This window comes from Pelophylax lessonae (assembly GCF_965119305.1).
Source record: "Pelophylax lessonae genome assembly, chromosome: 10".
NCBI lineage: Eukaryota > Metazoa > Chordata > Amphibia > Anura > Ranidae > Pelophylax > Pelophylax lessonae.
The window spans coordinates 72,637,308-72,649,982 of record NC_138777.1 but is presented as its reverse complement, the minus strand read 5'-3'; the positions used below and the strand labels follow the sequence as shown (position 1 = coordinate 72,649,982).

At 43.4% G+C, this 12,675-nt stretch overlaps 1 protein-coding gene across 1 annotated transcript in view; it reads left to right on the top strand.

Annotated features, from left to right (window-relative positions):
- The window catches only part of CPSF7 (cleavage and polyadenylation specific factor 7), a 43,397-nt gene extending 30,983 nt beyond the window's left edge, over positions 1-12,414 (top strand). The window contains exons 8-9 of the mRNA XM_082271150.1: positions 9,477-9,617; positions 11,538-12,414. Of these exons, the coding sequence (XP_082127276.1) occupies positions 9,477-9,612 (136 nt within the window). The 3' untranslated portion in view covers positions 9,613-9,617; positions 11,538-12,414. The remainder of the gene's footprint in view (positions 1-9,476; positions 9,618-11,537) is intronic.
- The last annotated feature ends 261 nt before the right edge of the window (positions 12,415-12,675 follow it).

The following is a 12,675-nucleotide window of genomic DNA, read 5'->3' as shown; positions in this document are numbered from 1 at the left end:
TCCCCTGGTGGCTAATGGAGTCTTTTTAGCACATTCCACCACCTGATCCCCCTCTGAGGCTGCGGGGCCCTCCGGGTCCTGACCATCCATCCATGCACTGACGGTGGCCCTAGAGTCCCTTGTGTCCTGGATAGAGGTGGCTTTCGGGCGATAGGCTAGCAAAAAGCGCCCCCAGTCTCATCCGTCTCATCAGGTCCTTAATCTGATTTGGTCGCCGCGGATGTGGGTCACCCTGATGGGTCTGCAACCATGCTTCCTGAATACTCAGATAGTGAGGATGATTCCTCCATGTCTGCAACCGCACACGAAAATGCGCTGGTGGACGCACTGATTGTATTTGTGCGTGAGCCTCTAAAAATTAGGGATGCGACTGCGACAGGAACGCAGGTTCCCTTGGCACTCCCAAACCACCCAGAGTGGCAAAAGGTGTTTGCCTTTTCCCGCTTATTTTGACAGAATTGTCGCAAAAGAGTGAGGACAATGGAAGCGTCCCTTTAGGGTCCCTAAGCGGTTTGCTAGGCAGTACCCCTATGAAGAGTCCCTTTTCAAAAAGTAGTCTGTTCCACCGGTGGTGGACCCTCCGGTTTTCCAGGTAAAAAAAAGCAGCCATTATTCTGGTTGAATAGTCTCCGGCCTTTAAGGACCCGGTTGACAAAAATGGCAGAGGCTGTGGCCCACGATATGTTCACCCTGACTAGTTCGGCACTGAAGCCGTTTTCATTGCCCTGGGGCTGCAAACTACGACTGAGTGGGCTAAGCTTTTGCATCGTGACCTAGAGGGAGAATCGCTCCCACCTGCCTTTGCTGAGCTGGCGGACCAGCTGTTCCAGGGGCTACAGTTTATCTGTGCTGCATCTTTGGATGCGGCTCCTCTAGTGGCTAAGCTCTGTTTTGACAGTGATCCTTGGCTAACATGCTGGTCTGCGATCCAGACTTCTTTTTTAAAAAAAAAAAAAAAAAGCCCTGGCTGTTCTTCCTTTTCAAGGAGATCGCCTGTTTGGAGCTACACTGGATGACATCATTAGGGGTCTCACAGGGGGGAAGACCCCTTTCTTCCACAGGCTAATAAGGGCAAGGACCCTTGTCGCAGATGTGGGCCTTCCATTTCCTGATGGATCCAAGCGAAATTGGTCTGGCAAGTCGAGAGCGGGCTTCTCCAGACTCATAGACAAGGCTCCTTCACCAAGAAGGTGCGCCCTCACCCGTATCTGGGGTGGGGGGACGCCTTCGCTGGTTCCAGGATCTGTGGACTTCCTTGGTACATGACAAGTTGATCCATGAAGTAATACGATCCGGATACAAGTAGACATATGCCGGTTTTCGGTAATTCGATATATCGCGGTATTGCATAGCCACGGTATTGTTATTGTGGCATTTTTAAAATACCGAGTTTATCTGCTCCTGGGTCTGACTTGTGAATTGATACATTTTAGTGAGCTGGATGACTCATTCACTCACACAGCTAAGCCTTTCAGCATGAGACCCGGTTCACACTCATGCGAGTGCCGGGTTCGCATGTAATGTCGGAGCGCACTGCTCCGACATTACATGCGATCAGCTGTGCGGTGCGAGTTTAGCCATACAGTTTGTATGGCTAAATTCGCATCGCACCCGGTGCAAACACGCACAGGAGGCATTTTTGCAGCCGCATCAGGATCGGATCGCACAGCGGTTCACACTTGTGCGATCCCATCCTGTGCGAACTGCACGATCGCACTGCGATATGCGATCAAACTGGGGGTGTCGTTAAGATTACATTGACACCCCCAGCGTATCGCATATGGCAGTGTGAACTGCCGGGGGTGCGTGTGCGATGCGGGAAAAGGCTGCGAATTCGCAGCCTTCCCGCATCGCAATAGTGTGACCCGAGCCTAAGTCTCCTAACTATAAACAAAAATGTTTACATTTGTATCTTTTCCTTCCCTCTGCCAGGGAGAAAGGAAGTTTAACCTCTTAAAGACTGGACCTTTTTCTGACAATTGTTGCTTGCAAGTTAAAATCAGTTTTTTTTTTTGCTAGAAAAGTACTTAGAACCCCCAAACATTTTATATATTTTTTTAGCAGAGACCCTACAGAAAAAAATGGTGATTGTTGTAATATTTTATGTCACACTGTATTTGCGCAGCAGTCTTTCAAACGCAATTAATAGACTTTAATGAAAAAAAAAAAACGTAACAGTAAAGTTATCCCAATTTTTTTTTTTTGTTACACAGAGAATCGTGAGAGAATCGTGATCTTTATTCCAAGCTAAAAAATCGTGATTCTCATTTTGGCCAGAATCGTGCAGCTCTAATATATATATATATATATATATATATATATATATATATATATATATATATATATATATATATATATATATATATATATATATATATATATATATATATATATATATATATATACACACACACACACGCATAGCAGCCCACATTACATTATTATATAGCCATCAAGCAGTGTCTGGCCTACCTGGTGATGACTGGTTCTGGCGCTCTGATCCGATGGCCTGGTCTTTAAAGGGGCAAATCAAGATAAAAACACCGGTCCTCCTGCAGGTTTAACCAATTAATGACTTTACTATTGCTTTAGGCCTGGTTCACATGTATGCGGGTTGGGGGCCCACATTTGCACAGGCATAGCAGCCCATTGATGTGAATGGGCTTGAGCTGCTATGCCTGCGTTTTCAGCTGAAAAAAGGTGCATGCAGAATTTAAAAAAATGCAGTGGCCGTGAAATCCATCCTTCTTTTGCACCATGCGACTTACCTGCCGTTGCTGCACACGCAAACTGTTTTTAAATGCCGTGCCCACGTATACAAAAAATGCAGAAAGCTTGCCAGAGCAGGAACTGCAGGTTAGTCGCATGGTGCAAAAGCAGGATGGATTTCAAGGCCACTGAATTTTAAAAAAATGCTGCATGCACCTTTTTTCTGTGGAAAATGAGGGCATAGCAGCCCGTTCAAATCAATGGGCTGCTATGCCTGTGCAAATGTGGGCCGCCAACCCGCATACATGTGAACCGCCAACCCGCATACATGTGAACCACCAACCCGCATACATGTGAACCAGGCCTTAAGCAATAGTAAAGTAATTTATAAACAACACCTCCTTCAGGTTTAACCACTTCTTGACCACAAGGATTTGCCCTCTTAATGACCAGGCCATCGGATCGGAGCCGAGCGCCAGGACCAGTTATCACCAGTTAGGCCAGACACTGCTTGATGACCTATTTTAGGCCTGGTTCACAGAGTCTGTACTGACTGACTATATAATAATGTGCATAAGTGAACCAAAGCCCCTAAATTCAGCAATGAAATTGAAGTTAGGTGGAAATTTAATAATTTAAATTTAATAATAGAATACCGTGATAATACCGTATACCGTGGCAAAACCTTAATCAATTAATCGCAGCATGAAAATCTGATACCGTCACAAGCCTAGATACAAGATCGAGTTTCGTGCTCACCCTCCGGAAGGGTACTTTTCTTCCAACGTGTGACTCCCTCCAGTCCGCTTACAGGCCCTCTTCGGGGCGGTGCAAGATCTTTGCTTCAAGGAGTGATTGTCCCTGTTCCGATTGCAGAACGTTTTTCAGGGGTTTTTACTCAACCTGTTTACAGTTCCCAGGAAGGAAGACAAGGTGCATCCAATCCTGGACCTCAAGGTGCTGAACTGCTTGTGCGGGTGCAGAAGTTCAGGATGGATTCCATTCGCACAGTGGTGGCTTCCCTGCATCAGGGGGATTGTCTTGCCTCCATAGACATCAAAGATGCCTACCTTCACAATCCAATATGTGTAAATCTCCAGCGCTCCCCCCCCCCCACTTTGCAGTGGGAGAGGAACATTATCAGTTTGGAGCATTACCATTTTGGTCCCTCCTCCTCCTTTTGATGCAGTGTGCAGCGTATGGTCTGAGCACTGACAGGCTGACCCCCCACCCCTTCAACCTCTGCAGCAAAGCTGGCAGCACTTATACGTCTATTTCCCAAAGACAACCTCTGGATATGAATCTGAGCATGTGCACTAAACTTTTTTGGTCCATCATTCCAAGGCCTGTTCTGAGTGGAACCTGTCCTGTTAAACTGCTGTAGGGTCTTAGCCACCATGCTGCAGCTCCGTTTCAGGGTCTTGGCAATCTTCTTATAGCCTAGGCCATCTTTATGTAGAGCAACAATTCTTTTTTTCAGATCCTCAGAGAGTTCTCTGCCATGAGGTGCCACGTTGAACTTCAAATGACCAGTATGAGAGATTGAGAGCGATAACACCAAATGGAACACACCTGCTCCCCATTCACATCTGAGACCTTGTAATAGTAACGAGTCACATGACATCGGGGAGGGAAAATGGCTGGGCCCAATTTGGACATGTTCACTTAGGGGTGTACTCACTTTTGTTGCCAGGGGTTTAGACAAAAATGGCTGTGTATTGAGTTATTTTGAGATGACAGCAAATTTACACCGTTATACAAGCTGTACACTCACTACTTTACATTGTAGCAAAGTGTCATTTCTTCAGTGTTGTCACATTAAAAGATCTAATAAAATAATTACAAAAATGTGAGGGGTGTACTCACTTTTGTGAGATATTGTACATAATGAAATCTGACTATTGTAGGCAACCATGTCAGGGATAAATGGTTTGTCTCTACCTTCTAACTGGTATATTTGCTGGACTGGTAAAGGAAGTTGAAAAATAACATGCTTGCTGACCGGATCAACAGGTGATGACAAAGGGGATCAAAGGCTAAAAAGACATTTCATGCAGTCACCACATCCTACTTTAAGCCTCAGCTCTAGGTTGGAAAAAATCTTGCACAGGAGTTAAAAGGGAGGACATCAGAAGGAAAAAAAAAAAGATATAGACACAAATATACTAACACTCTGTGTGTGTATGTATGCCACAATACCTTAGACAAAAAATCAATTACTAGACTGAAAAAGATATCCTCATTTCTCTTACGTTCATTAACAGACACAATTACTACTTCTTTATCCATGACCAGACAAGGTTTTATAGCCCCACCTACAGGAGTAGGACACTAGGCAGAAAAAAAAGGACTCAGCTCCGCCTATGGGCAGTCCTCTCTGGGCATAAAACCCACTTTCTGCTATAAGCCTCTTTTTGCCTATTGTCTTCAGGAGTATGAACGTGATGTTTTTGCTGGGGCTTGTTGTCCCATGGCTTTTTTTCAATTTCTTTTTCCCTGGAATTTGTCTCTTCCTGCAGAGATCTATCAACTGCCAGACTAGAGAATCTAGATCCAGTAGTCACCCCAGCCTGACCAGGGAGTACGCACAGACCTCTGGCTCTGCGCTCGATTGGTCGTGACTATGCCCCATCTGGATCAGGGCGGCCAGCGTGTTAAATGTTTCGCAGGTACACATATGATGGGATGCCTATAGTCTATTTCATAGTGTTACCCTGGCCGACAGCCCCCCAACTTCGGTGGGGAGGCGAATCTGTCATGGGAGCCTTACCTGCACACTTCAGCTGGATTGGTAAGTAAATGAATCCCCACCCCTCCTTGCCTGAAGAGGTGTGGGTCCCGGTTGCTCCCAGAGGTGGTTGGTTCCCATAGGGTTGTCCTGCTGGGGTTCTGGGATATGCTCAATGTGGTCAGCCAGCCAAAAAATTTAGGCCAGGGCTTTGCGACCTATCGCAGCGGCCCGCCATCTTGGGTATGGGCAGTTTGCCCTTCCTCTGTCATCACTTCTGCCTGCCATTGAGCTAAAAGCAGATTTAGACTGATTGCCAGGAAGGGCAGGCCTTCGGGAGGCTGGGCTGGTTGGGCGGGCCAAGGCTCCCTGTGCTGAGATTTTTTGCCCTTCCTTCCTTCCCTCCCTATCTAGGTTCTCACCTTTGGCGCTGAAGGGAATGCTGGTGGGCCTGTCGTCCTGGAATAACAGCAGAAGGTCCATTCTCAGCACTGCAATTTGCTGTGGTCCTGTTTAAGCACTGTACAGTTAATTAAAAGTGACCGGGCAGCTCTACAGCCGCCCTGATCCCTTTTACTGAAAAGCCAGTCACCAGCTGAAAAAAACAATACCAAGCTTGCCGCTGCAGCCGTGACCCTTTTTTAAGCACTTTGTTTACCCACATGCTGTCCATAGGACATGTATATTCATTTGGTACTTAAACTAGTTTGGCCATCTGTCCTGTGTTTTGCGGTAACTCTGATCTGTAAAACCTTGTCAAAATGGATAGAATCCATCAAAGTGGTTCCTTCTACCTCAGCGGAAGGCCCTTGGTTTCTAAAACAAATGTCTAAAGCCTTGTGCTTTTATTATGATGGCCTCCTAAAAGCCTCAAATCTTGTCTAGCATGAACTGATGCCTTTACAAAATGTCGCTCTGATTACGGGTAAAGAAAGCAAAGGAGGTGTCTAAGGAACATCTGGTTCCTGGTCCCTTCAAACGATGTCATTTTTAACCTGCTCTTGACACTGTCATTAGCAACAACACAAGTGGCCAGAGTGTGTGCAGAAGATCTGCGGAAAGGTTGGAGGAATCTCACTTATTTTTCTCATCCACCTTGTCCGTAAGTGTTTGTAGGTCTTCTGATCCTACCTCCTGCTCACAACCTAGGGCCTGAGGTCAATTATCCTCTGAGAAGCCCTTTGCATGAAGGTTTGCCCCCACTACAAGTAAAGGGACTGTGTGTACATCTGGATGAGTCCTTTAAAAATGTATTTATTGCATTTGGGTGTTTAGGACACCCCTTTTAGCCCTGGTGTGTGGCATCTCTTTTGGCTGCCCTTCTTAACTCTACACGTGCTACTGCTCTTGGCAGTGGGTCTTTCTAGGGTCGTCGCACACTGGGACCCTTTATTATTGTGCGAGTGGGAACTTGGCCTTGGGAGTTGTATTTATTTTGAAGTTTTCTGTCACCTCTCCAGGAGAGTTTGACATTCCTGATTGCTGCTAAACCCCTCCAGGTAGTCAGTCCCTCTGAGAATTCTTCCTCTTTAGGGGAACCCCCTGACTCTCTAGGTTAGCTGAAACCACTTGCCACTTCCTTTAATAATGAGCACCTGAGCTCTCAGAACTGCTTGAAGGTACTAGCTATTTCCTATGATTTTGTGCCTTATGTTCACTCTAGTGCCTTTTCCTGGCATCCCAATAAAGAGGGTTAGTACCTTTGTACTCGACCTGACATTCTTTAAAATTACACTAAACTCTGATTACCAAAAATAAAATTCTATTCAAAATTGTATTCCGAATTTTAAAAAAAGTACTTTCTATTGGTTTCATCTGCCTCCAAATTTCCAATTTTTTTTTTTCTGCTGTGATCTAGCTTCCTATTAGGGATTAGCTATATTTGTTTTCCATGGTCTCACTGTATGTAGGATTGTAGCCACCACCCTTTTTTGCTTGTACCTAAAGTGGACTAAGGACTATGGAATTATATATAGTGTGCATACAATATAACATAAAAGTGTAGCGCTAAGGAAAAAATGATACTCGCGAAAATAATAATAAATTAGTGTCCAAATGAATAAATCACTAATAATCACAATAGTGTATAAAGAAATGTCCAATTGAATAAATCTTCAATGAAGCATAGGATGTGAAAAAAACATAAATCCACAAGTGCAATAGTCCAAAAAAGGGAGGAATTCTTCCCGGGGCACCAGGGGTATGTGAAGGAAGGGGGACACCTCTGTGATGGAATATGATAAGCAGCTTACCAAATTTCCATGGCTGCTCAGATTAGTGAGTCAGCCTCTCCCAGCTGTTTAATCCAAACCACTGAAGGTCAAAAGGTACTTTATCAGCTCCAAGGAATCACCACTTGAGATGCAGTAGGATCAATATAGGATTGGCACTCATCAATATATGTCATCAATCATAAATGAATATGTGAAGAGAAGAGAGAGGCAACACACATAGCGTAATCCCATTTAAAACTTGTAGTCTTGTTTATTTAAAAGTTATACTCACAGTGTATCATAACAAACAGGCATATCAATGGCTAAATCGGGGATGAAAATGCGGCGTCCCGCAAACGGTCCCAGATAATAGGTGATGAAGGCCGGCTAATTTCAGGGGGCGTGTGGACGTTGCGTCTGGAGTCGCCAACGTTTCGTCTCAATTGAGACGAAACGTTGGCGACTCCAGACGCAACGTCCACACGCCCCCTGAAATTAGCCGGCCTTCATCACCTATTATCTGGGACCGTTTGCGGGACGCCGCATTTTCATCCCCGATTTAGCCATTGATATGCCTGTTTGTTATGATACACTGTGAGTATAACTTTTAAATAAACAAGACTACAAGTTTTAAATGGGATTACGCTATGTGTGTTGCCTCTCTCTTCTCTTCACATATTCATTTATGATTGATGACATATATTGATGAGTGCCAATCCTATATTGATCCTACTGCATCTCAAGTGGTGATTCCTTGGAGCTGATAAAGTACCTTTTGACCTTCAGTGGTTTGGATTAAACAGCTGGGAGAGGCTGACTCACTAATCTGAGCAGCCATGGAAATTTGGTAAGCTGCTTATCATATTCCATCACAGAGGTGTCCCCCTTCCTTCACATACCCCTGGTGCCCCGGGAAGAATTCCTCCCTTTTTTGGACTATTGCACTTGTGGATTTATGTTTTTTTCACATCCTATGCTTCATTGAAGATTTATTCAATTGGACATTTCTTTATACACTATTGTGATTATTAGTGATTTATTCATTTGGACACTAATTTATTATTATTTTCACGAGTATCATTTTTTCCTTAGCGCTACACTTTTATGTTATATTGTATTTTGAATCACTGTTGGTTGATTTTGTGTTGGCTGCTGATATTTACTATTCCTTTTCATTTATCATTATTAGCGCGGAAATTTTTTATCTTTTTTCTTATATAGTGTGCATATAGCAGTGCACATGACCCCAACTACTGTGCACTGCTCATTCCAAACAAACAGAAGTGATGGGGAAAAACAGTGGCTCGGGAGGCAGAAAAACACAAGAAGTAGTAATTTCATAAAAAATAGATTACAGTGCCATTAAGTAGTGGCTGTGCATGGATTATTTTTTGGAAAATAAGGTTTTGAAAGAAGGTTCTCCTGTCTGTCTCTTCTTTCGTTGATTCTCAACCTTCATCAGCCATTTCTTGGTATATGGGAACATTTCAGATGGTCCTTATGGAGCAGTAAGTCCCTGCATGACCCAACAGTCTCCTAGGGAGAATGGATTAGTCCCTCTGCTATTCTGGGGTTCCCTTGTTTGCAGGGGTGCCCTCGTCATTGGGACTTCCGCCTGGTTTCATATGGTTAGAGGAGGGATTATATGAGGGCTGCAACTTTCCTGTTTGTCAGTGTCTGAGCCTCCTGTATGCGGCAGTATAACTAGACTGTACTGAATTTCTTGTATCCCTTAATGGACTTGAAGGAATAGATTTTACGATGTACAAAAATCGTAATATTTTACACCAAGATAGGAGAGCTCACATTTTGTCTTCTCTCAGCAGAAAGCGCCACCGCTCCAGAGACAGATCACCCAGTCGATCGCGGGAAGGCAGCAGCCGGCGCCACAGAGATCCACATGAAGACAGATCAGATGAATATTATCACGACCGTCATCGTGATAAGGACAGACACCGCTAGTAGAGGTGATTTTTTTTTTTAAGTTAAAAACAAAAATGTATAGGCAGGAGGGGTATAGCAAAACAGTGTCATGAAATGGGCCTGATGCAGTTTTGTTTTGTTAATTCCCTGAAAGCCACAGGAGATCTTTTGAGTCATAAGAATAACAGTAAACCAGAACTAGAGCATATGTATATCTGGGTGTAAAATTTATAATAATTTTCTTAGCCCTTAGATGGAGATCTGATGCAGTTAGGTTCCATAAACAGTAATAGATATGGCCAAGACCAAGCTGAAGCCATTTCTTACTAAAGGGAACTCACTACGTGCCATGACAGTGTGCAGACGGGCCTCGTTTTGTTGTACCAATAGATATGGCCAACTTTATTATATATTTTTTTAAAAGTAATATAGTGCTGGAGATGCCTGTGGTGGCAGCATTCTTCATCTCTGGTCAGCTGCTCATCAGAGAATGCAGGGTTCACAGTCTTCAGCGGTCCTAGAAGCCCCACTCCACAGTGCTTCAATTGATGCTCATTCTCACAGAGAAACACTGTTGTGCAAGGGGTGTGTGGGACTGCTGAACCAAATACAGCACAACAAATTAACTAAAAAAAAAAAAAAAAGACGCTCTCATGTATAACTCTTTAAACAACCTGACTGCATTACAGTTATAAATAGGAGTTCTCCTTGGGACTTTGATAACAGGTAAGATACCAGCCGTAGAGGGAACCTTTTTTTACAAGTAGTCAGCCAACTGATAGACATGTATAATAGTAAAGCACAACCATTGTATAGCATTGTGAAGCGGAGTCTATGTAATGAGCAAATATGGCTGCCCCCCATGTGCACACACTATTTCTAAAACTAAGGTTTTAAAAAAGTAATATGCATTAACATTTATTTCCATCAAGCTGATTTTTTTTTACCTTTATCTGAAATGACTGTACATTTATTTTAATGGACTTTGGTGAAGTAGTCTTCTTTAAATTAATTGCACCCCCCTCCCCTCAGTGCAAGCCACCCAAAACATTCTTCCCTTCAACACTGATACAGCATGGTTCACTGTGACCCTGCCAGGCACCACACAGCCTTCACAAAGAAAACCTCGAATTGGCTCCAGCCCTATTCATATGTAGGGGACAGCAATGTGCAGCAGGACCTGTAGACTGCCTTGTGTATGACTATCGCCAATGAATGAGGAGGCTGCACCACATATGCAAAGAAGCAAGCTGGAGGTTTTCTCTGTAAAAGCTTTGTGACGTCTGCACTCAAGAGGGTGGGTTATTTTAAAAGAGAGCTTCACTGGTGGTAAAGTTTTTTTTGTATTTTAAGGATAGGTTCACCTTTAGTAACATGTTACACCTTTATTTAGGTTGTAACATGTAGCATGTTATTATGCACTACATCAACCCTGGACCCGCTGTCACATTTTAAAATTGGTGCAGCTGTGTGGGGCTCTGCGTAGCAGTTCATTGGCAGTTCCTTCAGCTTTCTATCAATAGCCCATACAGATTCATGGCAAGAAAGCTGCAGGGAGAGTGTGCAGGAGCCTGACAATGCACCTGTGATTCACTGATTGTTGGTGCAGTGCTCTGCAGGCTTTTGAGGAAAAAAAATACACTTTTACCTGCAAAAGCATGTGCATTTATTATTTTTAATCAAGAAAAAAGGTGAATTTAGCCTTTAAGTATTGTTGGAAGGCTTTCAAGGACAACTCAGGCTTTGCAATTACTGATTTGTCTAGGGGGAGACCATGTTTTTGTATACAGCCATCAAGATGAAGGGCAAGAGACTGGGGGCGCACCCACCGTGTTATATGGAGGGCTCCCAAGTTTTATTTGTTTTAATCCGGGAACCCAATATAAATGACTTGGTAATAGAAGATTTTCAGTATTTCATGTGACAAAGTTTCTAACCTCTAACCAGTTTTCTTTTTTGCGCAGGTCTTCAACGTACTGCACAGATGCTTTTTTTTTTTTTTTTCCCTTTTTTTTTTTTTAGTTTTAAATAAGAGACTCACATTTTGTTGTTGTGACATAGAGGTGATGCCTGGCCCTCCAGCTACAACAGAGACCTATGTTACTGCAGCCCCTAATGGATTTATTCCATTTCATGCAGGGACCAACCTCTCTCCTGTAAAGCACAGCTCTCTTCCTGTTCCCAACCAACAGTCTCTCCTAGACAACTTTTGCAGCGCCCCGTACACAGCACCGGCCCATTCTGATGGATTCTTTTCTTTGCTATTGTTGAATTTCTCTTGTTTTCCTACCAGAAGTAGTGTCTGATCAATTGCAGTCTCTCTCTTCCCCCCCCCCGTGTTTTAGCTTTGCCTTGTTGCATTATTGGACACGTCAAGAGATTGTCTTTTTTGAGTGACGCAAACATCTGTACAGTGATGTACTTAACCTTCATCTGTCCTGTAAGTGCTCTGTATGCCTGGCCTTTTTTCATGGGCTGGTCAGAGCTGTTGTGAAGCGTGCAGGCAAGGATGCCTGTTGTATTGTGGGTGGGGATGCCTAATGTGTTGAAGCAGAATTCATCTCCCTGTGTTCACCATCCCATCATATGAGTTATATGGAGGGGACTGCATTTACCAGGTTTGCTATGGACTGCAGATAGGAGAGGTGGCTTCAACGGTCAATCTAAAAGTCTATATTTTTTCTTATATTTGAAAACATCCGAATTTTTAGTTGCTCATATATTGAGGGGTGTCAAGACAACTCACTGGACAGCATCTGCAGGGATTTCACCCTTCCCATTGACACTCGATTGCTCCTCCTAGAAACTGCGAATAAACTTGATAAAGGTGTCACTCTTTTACCCGAGTCTGTCCTTTCTTTTTTCAGTTTTGGAAATTGCTGTGTATATGTTTGAGTTGTGTGCTAATGTGAAAATGTCATGAAATTATGCATCTAAAGCCAAAACACACACCTACACATAACGTGTGTGTGTTTTTTATATATATATATATATATATATATATATATATATATATATATATATATAATATACCGTGTTTCCCCGAAAATAAGACCAGGTCTTATATTAATTTTGGATACAAAAAACACACTAGGGCTTATT